The 15,920-nt window shown below is 42.0% G+C and overlaps 1 protein-coding gene across 1 annotated transcript in view; it reads left to right on the top strand.

Moving 5' to 3' along the window:
* cobll1b (cordon-bleu WH2 repeat protein-like 1b) overlaps positions 1-15,920 on the top strand; it is a 172,945-nt gene that overhangs the window by 125,754 nt on the left and 31,271 nt on the right. Inside the window, exons 8-9 of the mRNA XM_080199172.1 lie at positions 592-846; positions 11,642-11,786. Of these exons, the coding sequence (XP_080055298.1) occupies positions 592-846; positions 11,642-11,786 (400 nt within the window). The remainder of the gene's footprint in view (positions 1-591; positions 847-11,641; positions 11,787-15,920) is intronic.

Genomic DNA, 15,920 nt, shown 5'->3' with positions numbered 1-15,920 from the left:
AGGACATCTAAAGCAATTTGATCTAATAATGAGTGGAGTCATGGGAGGTGATTCAAGTTTTTTTGAAGGCCAGTCATCACAAGCTAAACCATCTAAACCATTGTGTTGTCCTTGCCCACCTTCAGCTTTTTCATCAGTTGGCTTTTCTTCCGTTACGTTATCAGAAATGCAGTTGCTTGCTAGTTATTATCAATTTTTTGACTCCAAGTACAGTCTCTGATAATAAAGTAGCCCACACCAACCTATAACAGGAAATACTCAGCAGGTCAGGCAGCATTTTGAGGAGCCCGAAACAGGGCCCAAGTCAATAACGTCTAGTGAGTTCCTAACTCCGTTTTCTCCACAACCTGATTTGCTGACTATTTCAGCAATTTTTTGGTTACAGAAGCAAAATACTGCTGATCCTGGAACTCAAATAAACACAAAGTATCATGACACGTGTAAGCAGCAATACATCTGGATACCAGAAGGATAGTCAACTAATCGCATTTTATTCTTTGACTCCCTTGTAGCAACTATTTAATACAGAAAATCTTAGAACTTTTGATACAAGAGGGGGTTTTAAAAATAAACTTTTATTTTCATTTTCAGCCAGCAAGTGCTCCTGCAACCCCACTAGTAAGTCAACAGAGACCACTTGGCATGAGCAGTGCAAGTGCCTATTGCCCGACGTATGAATCGAATACGTTACCTTCAGATCTACCAAAAAAGAGACGAGCTCCTGCACCACCACCTCTATCGGTTTCACAGAGTTTTCCAAAAGATTTAACCCAGCAATCATCGAATAGGCCTACATCTTGTGTTTTTCCAGATGATTCCGCAAATGGTACAGTACAGGTCAGTGAAGTATATAACAGATAGCAATCTTGGAGGATTTTGTATTGTTGCTGTCTTAAGTTTGAATTTCTGCATCTAACTCTTGTATGTTTGTTTCAGCCCACCTTGAATAGATTGGGCTTAGTAATTGGGCTTCAACCCTTAAAATACATGTTCTGTCCTGTAAAATACATTAGTTTTCCATGTAGTTGAATGTTTTACAACACCAGGTTAAAGTTCAACAGGTTTATTTGGTAGCAAATATGAAGGAGCAGCAAGTGCTCTGAAAACTAGTGGCATTTGCTACCAAACAAACCTGTTGGACTTTTAACCTGGTGTTGTAAGACTTCTTACTGTGTTTATCCCAGTCCAATGCTGGCATCTCCACATCACGAAAATGGAATAGTCAGTCCTCTGTATCGAAGACTCAGTAATATTGTGACCCCCACTAGTACTTGATACCAGTTGTGTTGTATAAACCTCCCTGGTATATAAGATAAATTCATTGTTTCCAGCCCCGAAAATTGTATTTTTAGACATTCTGGTGGCATCAGTTGTCAACCTCAATTTTTCTTCTCGCACATAGGTGTTTTTAATTATGGTATAACTGGGTGCAAGGGATTGAACAGTTGATCCCGCTGTGTTGTGAAGATGCGTGGGAGTCTCTGGTTCGCTGTGCATGAGCATGTTAATGTGACAAATGACAGAAATGGTGGACATCCACACCCACGCTGGCGGTTCACTATATTTGATGCGTGAAGCTTAGAAAATAGGAGCGGGATTACTCATTTGGCCCTTTAAGTCTGCCATTCATTTTGATTATGGCTGGAAACTTTCCATTTTGATGGTATGTGAAATGGTAACAGGAGCAGGACCCTTGCAAAAATAGCCATCTTTTGTAGGAATATCTCAAAAACCTGCTCCTGCTCCTGCTCCTGCTCCCGCTCTGATTGTGAAGTCAACCAGCCTGCAACAAAGATCTTAGCTGGGAAGATGAACTGAAATATTTGTACCAAACCACAGGATACCTGAGCTGAAGAATCAGTTCTTCACTGGCAGAATTTAACTATACTGGAATCAATTCACAATGGCCACAACACATCATCATCATCATCTCTCAGCTCAAGGACTATTCCATATAACTTATAATTTTATATTTACTTACTATTGAACTCACTAATCCATATAAATATAGATGCATGGATTTTATCATTTCTCCTTGCCTTTTTAGCTGTTAATAAACTTACTGTATTTTAGCTGAAGAAAACCTGGCTGAATTTGCTCCTCGTATTACTATTAGGTCTGGTAAAGGTACCCAAGGGGAAGAAAACCTTATTGGATTAAACTTTGTTGCCATCAGCAGAGGGTGGGTTGCATAAAGACACAGCCAATCATTCCTCCATATTAGAGTTTGTAACAGTTTGTGGGTATCTTAGCTGAACATTGAATCAAGGGGTCTCACCTGGATCAACAACTTTTCAGGCACCTCACCTGGCAGTGGTTGTAACAGTACAGTCTACAAGGAACGCACAAAGGCCTCCTTTGACAGCACCTTCCAAACCTACAATCTCTATCACTTTAGAATTGCAAGGGCAGCAGATGCATGATCACACCACTACCTGCAAGTTCCCCTCTAAGCTACAACCTTTCTGACTTGGAACGATATCCCCATTCCTTCCCTATCACTGGGTCAAAATCCTGGAACTCCTTCCCTAACAGCACTGTGGGTGTGATGGAGGAGGAGAAAGTGGGTTCCCGGACACGCGTCCTTTGTTTGAACAGAGGTGAGTATGGTAGGATGAGAGAAGAATTGGCGAATGTGGACTGGGGGAGCGCGTTGGAAGGTAGGTCTGCTGAGGAGCAGTGGAGGATCTTTAAGGAGATCTTTCTTGGTGCTCAGCAGAAATTTATTCCGATGGTCAAAAAGGACCGTAGGAGGAGAGGTAATAAGCCGTGGATAACGAAGGAGGTGAAGGGAAGTGTTAAATTAAAAGCGGAGGCATTTAGAGTAGCTAAGAGTAGTGGGCGAGAAGAGGATTGGCAGAGGTTTAAATGTCAACAAAGAATGACAAAGAATTTGATAAAGAAGGGTAGGAGAAACTATGAAGCTGGGCTAGCGCTTAATATAAAAAAGGATAGCAAGACTTTTTATAAATATATAAAAAGGAAGAGGCTGGCTAGGGTGAACGTTGGACCCTTAGAGGATGAGAAGGGGGACTTAGTGGTAGGGGATGGGGATATGGCGGAGGTCTTGAATAACTTTTTTGTTTCGGTCTTCACAGAGGAGGACGTGAATAATTTGCCGGGTGTTAGAGATGGAAAGGTGGTAGGACTGGAGGGTCTCAATGACATTATTGTTACAAGAGAGGCGGTGCTCGACAGACTGGAGGGACTGATTGTGGACAAGTCCCCAGGACTGGATGGAATGCATCCGAGGGTTCTGAAAGAAATGGCGGAGGTGATAGTGGATGCCTTGGTGGTTATTTTCCAAACGTCGCTGGATTCCGGGGAAGTGCCGGAAGATTGGAAAACGGCTAATGTTACGCCGTTGTTTAAGAAGGGTGCCAGGCAAAAGGCAGGGAATTATAGGCCGGTTAGTTTAACGTCTGTTGTAGGTAAAATGTTAGAATCTGTCATCAAGGAGGAAATAGCGAGGCATCTTGAGGGGAATTGCTTGATAGAGCAGACGCAGCACGGTTTCGTTAAGGGGAAGTCGTGTCTGACAAATTTACTGGAGTTCTATGAGGACGTGTCTAGGGCGGTGGATAGAGGAGAGTCAGTGGATGTGGTCTGTCTTGATTTTCAGAAGGCGTTTGACAAGGTATCTCAAGAGGTTATTGCAGAAGGTCAGGGGACATGGAGTTGGGGGTAGGGTGTTAGCGTGGATAGAGGATTGGTTGTCAAATAGGAGGCAGAGAGTGTAGGTCAATGGGTGCTATTCGGATTGGAGGTTGGTGACTAGTGGAGTGCCCCAGGGGTTGGTGCTGGGGCCTCAGCTATTTACCATTTATATAGATGATCTGGAGGAGGGAACTGAGTGTATGGTGTCGAAATTTGCTGATGACACCAAGATTGGTGGAACGGCAAATTGCGCGGAGGGTGTGGAGAGTCTACAGCAGGATCTAGGTAGGCTGGGCGAATGGGCCAGGAACTGGCAAATGGAATTTAATGTTGGCAAGTGCAAGGTGGTCCACTTTGGTAGGAATAATGGTAGGAAGGATTATTACTTACATGGCGAAAAACTGCAGCAGTCAACAGTGCAGAGGGACCTCGGGGTCCTTGTGCATGAGTCGCAAAAACCCAGCTTGCAGGTGCAGCAGGTGGTCAGGAAGGCTAATGGGATGCTGGCCTTCATAGCGAGGGGCATTGAATATAAAAGTAGGGAGGTCTTGCTGCGGCTGTATAGGGCATTGGTGAGGCTGCAGCTGGAGTACTGTGTGCAGTTTTGGTCGCCGTACTTACGCAAGGATATTTTGGCCTTGGAGGGAGTGCAGAGGAGGTTTACTAGGCTGACACTGGAGTTGAGGGGGTTGAGCTATGAGGAGAGGCTGAATAAACTAGGCTTGTACTCGTTAAAGTTAAGAAGAATGAGGGGAGATCTCATTGAGACGTATAAGATGATGAATGGGATGGATAGGATGGAGGTGGAGAGACTCTTCCCGCTCAGAAAGGACAGTAGGACTAGGGGGCACAGCCTCAAGATAAAGAGGGGGGAGCGGTTTAGAACAGAGTTGAGGAAGAACTTCTTCACTCAAAGGGTGGTGAATCTCTGGAATTCTCTGCCCGTTGAAGTGGTGGACGCTACCTCGCTAAATATTTTTAAGACGCGGGTTGATGGGTTTTTGATAAGAGAGGGGATTAAGGGTTATGGGGAGAGGGCGGGAATGTGGAACTGAGCCACGACATATCAGCCGTGATCTTATTGAATGGCGGGGCAGGCTTGAAGGGCTAGATGGCCTACTCCTGCTCCTATTTCTTATGTTCTTATGTTCATATACTACAATGGTTCAAGAAGGCAGCTCACCACTGCCCTCTCCTGGCCAACTAGGGACGTGCAATAAATAAAAAACCTGAGAAAGAACTTTTTTAAATCATGTACAATTGCTTTGGTAGTTGTCAGCGGGGAAAAAAGTTCAATCATCTCAGTTCTGATCACTTCCCGAAACAGTCAGGAAATAATACCAAATGTTTGTCTCAAAATCTAAATAGGATGACAGAATGTGCTTACTATCATATTTAATGCAAATAAGTAAAAAACTGCCATACAGGCAACGCTGGTGAGATCTACTTCGAGTATAGACACATCACAGAATGGTAACAGCAAAGGCAATCATTCGGCATCTTGCGTCTGCAGTGGCTCTGCGAAGGAGCAATTTAACTTGTACCACTCCCTGGCCTTCTCCCCATTGTTCTGCATGTTCTTCCTTTTCTGTTTCTGCTAAAATGCCTCAATTGACATCTGCTCCACACTCAGCCAGTGCTTTCTAGATCCTTGTGTGGAAAGGTTTGTCCTCATGCCTTCATTGTTTCACTTTTCCAATTGCCTTGAATTGAATCCATGCCCCCTTGTTCTCCATTCTTCCACCAATATTTTAAACCTTGTTACTCCTGATTGGGTATAAGATACAAATTGAAAATGCAAGTAAGTGTTTTACTTCAGCAATGAAAGAACAAATGCTTTGAATTGAAGTAATGATATTGTCACCTTATCTCTTGGCAAGAGTGTACTATTATATTATCAACAGTTAGTTGCATAAAGACACTCAGCCACAAGAGGACACTCTTGAATGGAAAACCATATTTGTAACAGTTTCCATTTCAAATTATCAAAAGCTGTAATTTTTTTTCCAGCTCCTAATATTTTTCCTTTCCTGAGATGTGAGTGTCGTTGGCTTGGCCAGCATTTTTACTGCCTATCCTTAGTTGCCCTTCAGAAGATGGTGCTGAGCCATTTATCTGGTTGTATTTTTGTTAACTTGGTGACAGCTGCATATAGCTGTTACGATCTAAACAGAATCGTTGATGTCACATGCGGCATGATTGATTTTTACCCTTTATAGGTTCCAGCAGTTACTTGGAAATTTATAACATCGTCTTGATAATATGCAGAACATCTGAACTTTTCTCATTGTCAAAAAATGTTTGACAGAAGAATGTTGCAAAATTGAGAACTCCTGATTTTTGAAAATGTTTCTTTCCAATTCTACTGTTTGCAGCATATCGAACTAAAGAAGGACAGCCAGCATGAACTTATGTTTGACTAATTTGAATGAGTTCTGTGAGCATTCATGAAGAAGGCTTTTTTGTGGATGGTGTGTATATAGACGTTCAAAATGCTTTTAATAAAGTACCACTAAATAGACTTGTTAGCAGATTTGAAGCCCGTGGAATTGAAGGGGCAGTCACTATTTGAATATGAAATCTGAGGAACAGAAAGCAAAGGACAGTGGTGAATGCCATTCAAATTGGGGAGAATTCTATCAGTAGATGTTATTGTGGCCATAAGTCCACTCCTGTCTCTGCTTTTTTACCTCCCATGTGCAAGCCCCTCGCAACCTGCTCCGTTATAGTCCCTTTACAGCTCAGTGTTGGGTTATATGTCTTTTTGATCTACATGTCCTGGACTTGAGTATATATGGTTACATTTCAAAGTTAGCAGCTAGTGTGAAATTTAAACATGTAGAAATAATGATGATAATGACAAACTTCAAGAGGACTGGTGAAAGGTGGCATTTAAGAGATGAAGTTTAATGTAGCGAAATACGCAGTCTTTAATTTTGATCAAATTCAAGGAAAGGGAATAGAAATGAAATGTAACAATTTTAAAAGGGGGTTGCAAGAACAGAGTGACCTGATGTACGTACACAAGTCTTTGAAGTTGGAAGGATATCTTGAGAAAACAGATGGGATCCTTGGCTTTAGACATTGAAGTATAGAGTACAGAAGAAGAACGTTATGTTCAACCTTTTGTAAAAAAACACTGGTTGGGCCACAGCTGGGATATTGTAGCAAATGTTGGTCTCACACTTTAAGAACCATGTCAACGTCTTAGAGATGTTACAGAAGAGTTTTCTTGGAATGGGACGAGGAATGAATGATTTCAATCATGTAGAGAGACAAGCCAAAATTGAATGTTCTCCAATGGGCAAAAATGGTTAAGGGGAGATCTAAAAGATGTAGAAAATTATGTTTGGCTTTGATGAAGCAAATGAGAAGAAACTATTCCCAGTGCTAGAAAGGGCAGGAAATGCACCAGAGGTGACAGGAGGGAGCGAGAACATTGACATTGCATGTTGTAATGATTTGGAATGTATTTGCTGAAAAGGTGATGGAAGCAGATTCAGTACTAACTTTGAAAATATTTGAAATGGCTATGGTGCAGAGTGGATATATATCTTCCAAAGAGCGATGGACCAAATGGTATGCTGTAGTAGAAGAATAGTACTACCAAATTCTATATTCTGCATTAACAGAATTGTTTACAAACTGACAAATGGGGTAGCATAAGAATCTGTTCTTGCGTTTCAACTATTTGTAATCCATATTAATGACTTTAAGCAGAGACCAGAGTGTAAAATATGAGTTTACTGGTGCTCCAAAGTTGGTTGGAAAAGTAAAAAGTAGATAGATACAGAGGGATATGTACAGATTGAATGAGTTGGCAAGTTTATGGCAGATGCGGTACAATGTAATAAAGTGTGAAGTTTATTTGTAAAAATAGAGAATATTTTTTGACTGGTGTAATACTGGTAATATTCAGAGGGTCAAGAGTGCCCTTGTACATCATGAGTTAAAATGGTAGTATAGCACACAATAAGCATGGCAGATGGCATGAAAAGGGATTGGAGTAAAGAAGTCTTTCTATATACTATGCAAACAGGCCATTGGCACGGCCATATCTAGAATACTGTGTGCTGTTTTGGTCACCTTATCTAAGGAAGACATACCCAAGAAGTGGAGCAACAGAGACAGGGGTTCCTTAAAGTCTTAATAGCTGTGACAATCTTTGATATTTTTGTTTCTTAAAACATTATTTTGTCACCATACTCTGACGAAATGACTTCCTTTGGACTGGGTCAGTCCATGTCAGTTTGGTATCGTCAAATCTTCAGGACTAGGCAGGGCTTGAGCATTCACGTTGTACTTGGTGACTCCCCAGCCAGGAGGTAATGGAAGCCAACCAATTCTGGTCCAACCAATTCTTCCTTCTGTACTTTTTCAATAAGATACTAACATAATCTTAGTCATGGAAAAAAGATGAGTTCTCTGCTTGCATCAACCAATAATGCTGAAAGTGTTCCCTCAATACCTTGCCCAGTTGCTTGAGGTGAGAGCAGTCTCAGCCCATCTTTCCACTTGATGTTTGAAAATCTTGAGCTATTTGTCTATAAAGGCTCAGATCTTGCTCTGGAAGTTGTATCATCAGGTTGCTTATCACTGGGGGAAGTATCAAATCCCCTCTTTTTTTATTACTATTTTGCCTGAAAGTCTCTGCTGGTCAGAAATGTTATGACTGCCAGTTGCAGCTTTGATTTCCAATGCCAAAGCACTGAATGGGACAGTATCATTATTATTACCTTGCTCCTTGAGGTGTGAGACTTGCCAGCATAATCCCAGATAAAGAAGTGATTAACCTGACAGTTCATCCTCTTAGCTCATGCACATCCTGTGAACAGTCCCGCTAAAGAAGCCAGATGTCACCGCAAAATAGCATACTAGATACAAGAACAAGCTTTAAACCTAACTAATGTCAATTAATACAACTCCCACAGTTCACCTGCTGGTTTTGACCTTCCTGTAGGGAAAGTTTAAATATGGAATGATAAGATGTCTACAAATAAACAGAAATGGGGCTTTTCTTCTATCTCAGTATTATCAAGCTAATGATTCAGACTTTGGTTCCAAATCTACCTGGAACATCAGAATTAGCCCCCCTCAGGAAGAATGTGATCAGGTGCAAGTCAGATAGGCATAAGTTGCACTCCATCATTTCTGCAACAGGCTGAGGAAAAGCCTTGATCTCTTTCAATGAAGTATTATACTTGAACAAAATGAATATTACTCACTTGGTGGACAATTAACATGTAGAACCATAGAAAATTACAGCTCAGATACAGGCCTTTTGACCCTTTTTGTCTGTGCCGAACCATTTTTTTGCCTAGTCCCACTGACTTGCACTTGGCCCATATCCATGTGCCCATCCAAGTTTTTCTTAAATGTTAAAAGTGACCCCGTAATTTGCTGTCATGTGTGTTTTTGAAGGAAAATGGGTTTTTGATCCACTGCCATCTGTTCTCTACCTGATGGGAGCAGTTTAAGAAAAATAAGCCACATCTATTACAATAGCTATAAGTAAATTTGACAAATTAACTTTAGACTTTATATATAGATCTATCACAACCTTCTGTCTCTAAGGGTGGAAGGAGGGTCTTTCATATGATCTGTTGTAAACTATATACTACAATCTGAGATGAACTGTCAAATCTAGATATCCTGAGCTGCACACTGAGATAACCCAGGTGCACAAAACAGTCATATTTCTTATATGGGGGAGCGGGGGTTGGGGGGAGGAATGGAGGAAAGCCTAAATTGTAACCATGGAAACTTCATAATGTCTTCCATAATGCATGTCTGAGGTACTGAATTTTCACTAGTGTCATTTTATAGCTTTTACCCTGGATGAGTATTAGTGGGAGCAGTTGCATTAAGTGATGTTTGTATGTAATGTTAATGAAATGTTACTGAGCTCGCAAACCTTTCATTTGCTGTCCAGTTACTATAGTTCCTAATTTAGCTAGATGTTCTGGCACCAAGTGGAGTTGAGGAGCATTGGTGTTAGGCAGTCACCACTAGGTTGTAATGCACTACCATTATTCTATTAGCCAAATACTATTAAGTGCATGTAAAAGGTAGAAACTGTCAGGCAAGAAAAAGCATTTGAAATAAGTTTAGAATTCCTGAAGATTTTGCAGTCACTAAGTGCATTTTATTTTTGTACGTTGCTAAAATTTATATGGTGTTCTTTTTCCATGTATAAGAAAACTTGTTAAATTTTGGACGGTGCAAGTACTATATATTTTGAAGGTTAATGGATGACATCACATTACAGATTTGAAATTGTGCATGTGAATAATAGCTGAGTTGTCAGTGTTTCCCCAGCAACAGCCTTTCTTTAGCTTCTTGCGAACTAAATCTTTATTGTACAAGGACACTTTGTTCTCCTTCACCAGAAAATGGGAAAACCGCTTAGTTGCAACACTAACTGTTACAAGCATTCTCCATTTTGAGCAATAACTGATACGTTTTGATGTCTCCTTGTTGATCATTAAGAAATATTTGGTTCAAAGAGTTAAATATTTATCTATTAAATGAGCAAAAGTTGCAGCAATTTCTATCGTTCCCATTAGTTTAACTCCAGTTTCCAGTGATTCCCAAGGTATAATGTATGGTGGGAAGTGAGGTTCTGAGCTGTGGGCCAGTATGCAGTCTGTGTTGACAGCTTTGTGCTGTTGGAACAAGGTTGCTGCTTCCTGCATCCCAGACATGAGGTCAAGTATTGCCTCCTGCTGCTTTCTGCACAAATAAATAAGTAAATAAAACAGCACCTTGTCTGGAATTGGAAGGAAACAGCAGATAGATTGAATGAATGCTTTAACTGCCCTCCACTGCAGCCCCGAGGGCGGCAGCAACATCAGTTGCCAGATTCTGTAAAACCTTGGTAAGATTACGAAGATAGTGTTTACATCATTCACTATCACCCAAAACTTCAAGGGCAGAGATGTGAGCTTGCAGCAAGGTGGAAGCTCCATTGATGCTCTCAGGTTTAACTTTGCCGGCACAATGTTAGGCGTGACAATTGCAGCAGACTCGGAGGCCACACCAGCTTGTGGCCATCCTTTAACTACCCTGTCTGAGGAGATGGAGGCATGCTGCATTTCCTTAATCTATGAAACTCACTTGCAATGTCAGAGAGCTCATCTCGCTTTGCTTGGTAGAATGTGTCTATGTCAGCTCCCAATGGAGAGCTGGATGACTCGGATTCTGCTTGAGTGGCCGAGGGCAGAGTTCTCTCTCCTCAGGAGAAAAGGAAGATTTGTGTGTTTGATGCTCCAATGCCCTGTCATCTAGCAGCTGATTGGGAACAAATCCCAACAGAACTTGTGCCCACACTTCCTAAATATTCCCCTAAATGTTCGCACTTTGCCATGTCTTCCTCTATCGTCCCTCTCCACTTCCACAGAGACTGGCTTCAGTCAACTTGAATGACCTGGGAATAAAAAGCAGTGGGTTAGAATTGCTGCCTTTGTCAGTGTTGATGTGGTTCATGAGGAAGGAGTTGGTGACACTCAACACCTACCCTGATGCATATCAAAATAACAAGTGAACAAATACTCAGCTGGTGCTGGACTTGCTTTGTCTCTCAATCTGGCCTCCACTGTGGCTCCTGGTGGTCAGGAGCTGCTTCCTCTTCTCCTTGTGGGGATCAGAGAGCAGAAGTTTGAGTCCTCACCTTCTTGCGCTCTCCTAACATCGTGCACCATCTTGCCTCATAAAGACAAAGAGAATTTTGGCTTGAAGTCACTACATGTCTGGAACAACTGAAGGTGTAACTGGTCTGCATCTTCCCAGGCACTGTTGCTGTAAGGTGGTTGCTCAATGATTTGTGCTTCAGCTACCTGAGAGGCAAAATAGTCTTATGTAAACCTACATGCTAGTATAAATTTCTTCTCAGAAAATAGTTCATGGCTTATTTGTACTTGTAAAATCTTACAGATTTTTGACTTTGCCAACATCACCCCTGTTTACTCTTCCTATCTTTTTTAAGAACATTACAGGTCTGGGCAGACAAAGGACAGAATCAATGCCACTTAGTGGAGCAGCTGCATCATGTAACTCAAAAAAGACCAAAAGAAAAGCCCCTCTGCCTCCGAGTAAAGTGGAAAACCAAACGGCCAAAGATTATGCAACAGGTTATTTATATTTACTTGTATTTTTCTGTAGCAAATGTGATTTGAGTAATATAGTACAGCTTCATTAGGATGACACTGTTATTGTCTACTAAGTATCTGCAAACAAGGGAAGAAAGTATATTTCTGAAAATTGCAGCTTCAGCTTTTATGCTGAAAGAGCATATACTCTTGCAGAACTGAAAACATTTTTCAAAGTTGAAAGGCTTATTATCTTTATTTTGGGGAAAAAATGGAGTAATGCTACACAACTATTTTTCTAAAGCAAAAGATTAATATTAACAATATCAGAACTGTTTTAGAAAATGATGCATTCCCAGATCAGGGCTTATAGCTATAGGTAACGTATGACCAGAGATGAAAAATTGGTCAATGAATAAGTAGGGATATGGGGATAGGACCTGAGTGGGATTGTGTTCAGTGCAGACTTGATGGGCCGAAGGGCCTCTTTCTGCACTGTAGGGTTCTATGATTCCTCTATTAATAGTTAAAGTTTATTTATTAGTCACAAGTAAGACTTACATTAACACTGCAATGAAGTTACTGTGAAATTCCCCAAGTCGCCACACTCCAACACTTGTTCTGGTCAGTGCACCTAACCAGCATGTTTTTCAGACTGTGGGAGGAAACCCACACAGACACGAGGAGAATGTACAAACTCCACACAGTGACCCAAGCTGGGAATCAAACCCGGGTCTCTGACACTGAGGAAGCTGTGTTAACCACTGTGCATTCCCGGATAAAAAGCAGATGGTAGGCATAAATAGGGCGTTTTGAATTTGGCAGGCTGTAACTAGTTGAGTGCGGCAAGAATCAGTTACAGGACCTCTGTCATTTGTAATCTACATCAATGACTTTGAGAAATTATGTGTAATTTGTGGATGTTTGCTGATGCAAAGCTAGATGGGAATGCAAGCTGTGAGGAGGCCACAGAGAGGCTGCCAAGACATATAAATGAGTGGATGTCAAAGTGGCAGATGGAATATAATGTGGATATTCATTTTTGTTATCAGAACAGAAAAACAGACTTAAACATTTTACACCTTTTAAAATGTTAATGTTCAAAGATTCTTGACTGTACTTGTCCACCAAAGTTAGCATGCAGGTACAGCAAGCAATTGGGAAGGCAAATTGCAAGTTGGTCTTAATTGCAAGGGGATGGGAATATAAGACAAACATGTCTTGCTACTTTCAGACCACATCTGGAGAACTGTGCCTAGTTTGACCTCTAAGGAGAGAGTACAGCAAAGGTTCACTCATTTGTTTCTTTGAATGAGAGGATTGTCTGACAAGAGGTTCAGTAAATTGGGCCTGTACTCTGGAATTTAGGAGAATCAGAGGTGATCTCAATGTAAAATATAATCCTGAAGGGGCTTGATAGTGTACATTGAGACTATTTCCCCTGGCAAGGCAGTCAGGAACATGGTCTCAGGATAAGGGGTTAAATATTTCGGACTGAGGTGAGAAGTTTCTTCATTCCGAGGAATGAAGACTAACTTCTCACTGGCCTGCCAATTTTTGATATGTTCCAGACTGTATATAAACTTCTTTGTACGCATCAAAATGGAAGGAAATTGTCATTTTATACAACACAACTGCCTCTAACTTCTGGTGATAACAACACCAAGATAACAAGGACACCTAAGTCAGACTCCTATTTATTGACTGCAGCTCAGCCTTCAACACTATTATTCCCACAAAACTCATCTCCAAACTCCGTGGCTTGGACCTCAGCGCCTCCCTCTGCGATTGGATCCTGAACTTCCTAACGCTTAGATCACAATCAGTAAGGATAGGCAACAATACAACCTCCACGATTATCCTTAAGACTGGTGCCCCACCAGACTGTTCTCCACCCACCATTATACTCCTTATACACCTATGACTGTGCAGCCAAATTCCCCTCCAATTCGATTTTCAAGTTTGCTGGCAACACCACTGTAGTGGGTCGGATCTCAAACAATGACGAGACAGAGTACAGGAATAAGATAATCCGCTGAACTGGTGCGGCAACAGTAATTTCTCCCTCAATGTCAACAAAACGAAGGAGATTATTATCGACTTCAGAAAACATAAAGGAGAACGTTCCCTGTCTACGTCATGGGGACGAAGTAGAAAAAGTCAAGAGCTTCAAGTGTTTAGGTGTCCCAATCACCAACAACCTGTCCTGGTTCCCCTATGCCAACACTATAGTTAAGAAAGTCCACCAACACCTCTAGTTTCTCAGAAGACGAAGGAAATTTGGCATGTCAGCTACAACTCACCAACTTTTACAGATGCACCATAGAAAGCATTCTTTCTGGTTGTATCACAGCTTGGAATGACTCCTGCCTTGCTCAAGACTGCAAGCAACTACAAAAGGTTGTGAATGTAGCCCAATCCATCACTCAAACCAGCCTCCCATCCTTTGACTCTGTCTAAACTTTCCACTGTCTTGGCAAAGTAGCCAGCATAATTAAGGACCCCATGCACCATGGATATTCTCTCTTCCACCTCCTTCCATCGGAAAATGATACAAAAGTCTGAGGTCACGTACCGACCTACTCAAGAACAGCTTCTTCCCTGCTGCTGTCAGACTTTTAAATGGACATTCCTTGCATTATGTTTTCCCTTTAATCTTTCCCTATACCCTAGCTAGACTATAACATGACCTTCTGCACTCTGTCATTTCCTTCTCTATAAGCAGTATGTTTTGTCTGTATAACATGTAGAAACAATACTTTGTCATGTGTATTTACATACAGTGAAATAATAAATCAGATGTTGTGGTAGTTGAGTCGAATTGCCACGCTGTCCCTTATTACCTTGAAATCCAGCCACTCCTGACTCGGGTCAGCTGAGATCTGTATGACACAGCAGGTTCCTGAGGCCAGCAGTCTGAGGGAGGTAAGTAAACCAGACCCTCCTATCAGCTCTCAAAGCAGATAAGCTTCAAGGTCCTGCCACTTTGAAGAGCCAGGGCAAAGGGAAATGGGTAAAAATTGTGGGAGGTGGGGTGGGGGGGGGGGGGGGTGGTGGTTGCTGGTGACTAGAGGGGTGGAGGTAGAGGTTAGTCAGGTGAGCTACTGGGAGGCTGTGCAGGTAGTCTTGCAACTAACCCCTTGCAAGTGGGGTGGGGAGTCATGTTGGGGATGGGTGTGGTTCATTGATCTAGATACTCAGAAGCTAGAAATGATAATTCTTCCAGTTTTTTTCTGGGTATCTATTGCTGCGTGGTAGTCAGAACCATTCAAAGTTTGCATCTTAAATCACTTTTTCACCTAGGAACCTAGGGTACCCAACCCCACAGGAGCTGGGGAGTTAAGCCCAATCTTCTGCTCCCACTGGTGACAAATTTGGAGGCATCCCATTAATTAGATGGGATGGTGGAGTACTTGAATGCAGACACCTTCCCAGATCTGACGCAATCAAGTTTCGGGCGGGAAGACCAAGGGCCAGCCTTCCTGCCGTGCGGTCAATTGATGACAAGGTTAGGGCCTTATCCTTCTAACAGTAGCCAAAGGTGGTGCTGCTGAGTGCAAGTGTTGCTGGCCTCTGGCTGACAGCTTTCGCTTGGCAAGGTTTCCACACTTGTTTCCAGGGAAAGCCCATGGTGACCTCAGCATTACCTAATTAGCATGCCATTCAATGGGCTTTTCTGAGGTGAGACACCTTGGGTTTCTTGCAGGCCTCCAGCTGCCCCTCAAGACCCCTGCTGCCTCAACAAGATTCTGTCCAGCTCCTGAATGAAGAAAATTGTTACACGATAAAGTCTAGTGGTTTCAGGGGTTATGTTCCCCCAGAATCTCTCGGACGGCAAAATCTCAAATGGGGAACATGTTTTCAAATGGGACTCGGGTTCCAGTCATGTGAGGATAGCATTGATTTGGGCAGTTATGCTACAGCAAATTGTTTTGCAGTACCTTTTATATGATGGGGGAACCTCTGAGAAATACATCAGTGAAGGTTTAACATCAGACAGCCCTTCTCGCAAAGTTTAAGTTTCTTTATTAGTGTCACAAGTAGGCTTACATTAACACTACAATGAAGTTGCTGTGAAAATCCCCTAGTCGCCACATGCCAGCACCTGTTCGGGTACACTGAGGGAGAATTTAACATGGCCAATGCCAATGCATGTCTTTTCGACTGTGGGAGGAA

The sequence above is a fragment of the Carcharhinus amblyrhynchos genome, chromosome 11 (assembly GCF_965287045.1).
Source record: "Carcharhinus amblyrhynchos chromosome 11, sCarAmb.v2.hapA, whole genome shotgun sequence".
Classification (NCBI taxonomy): domain Eukaryota; kingdom Metazoa; phylum Chordata; class Chondrichthyes; order Carcharhiniformes; family Carcharhinidae; genus Carcharhinus; species Carcharhinus amblyrhynchos.
This window is presented reverse-complemented; position numbering and strand designations above follow the sequence as displayed.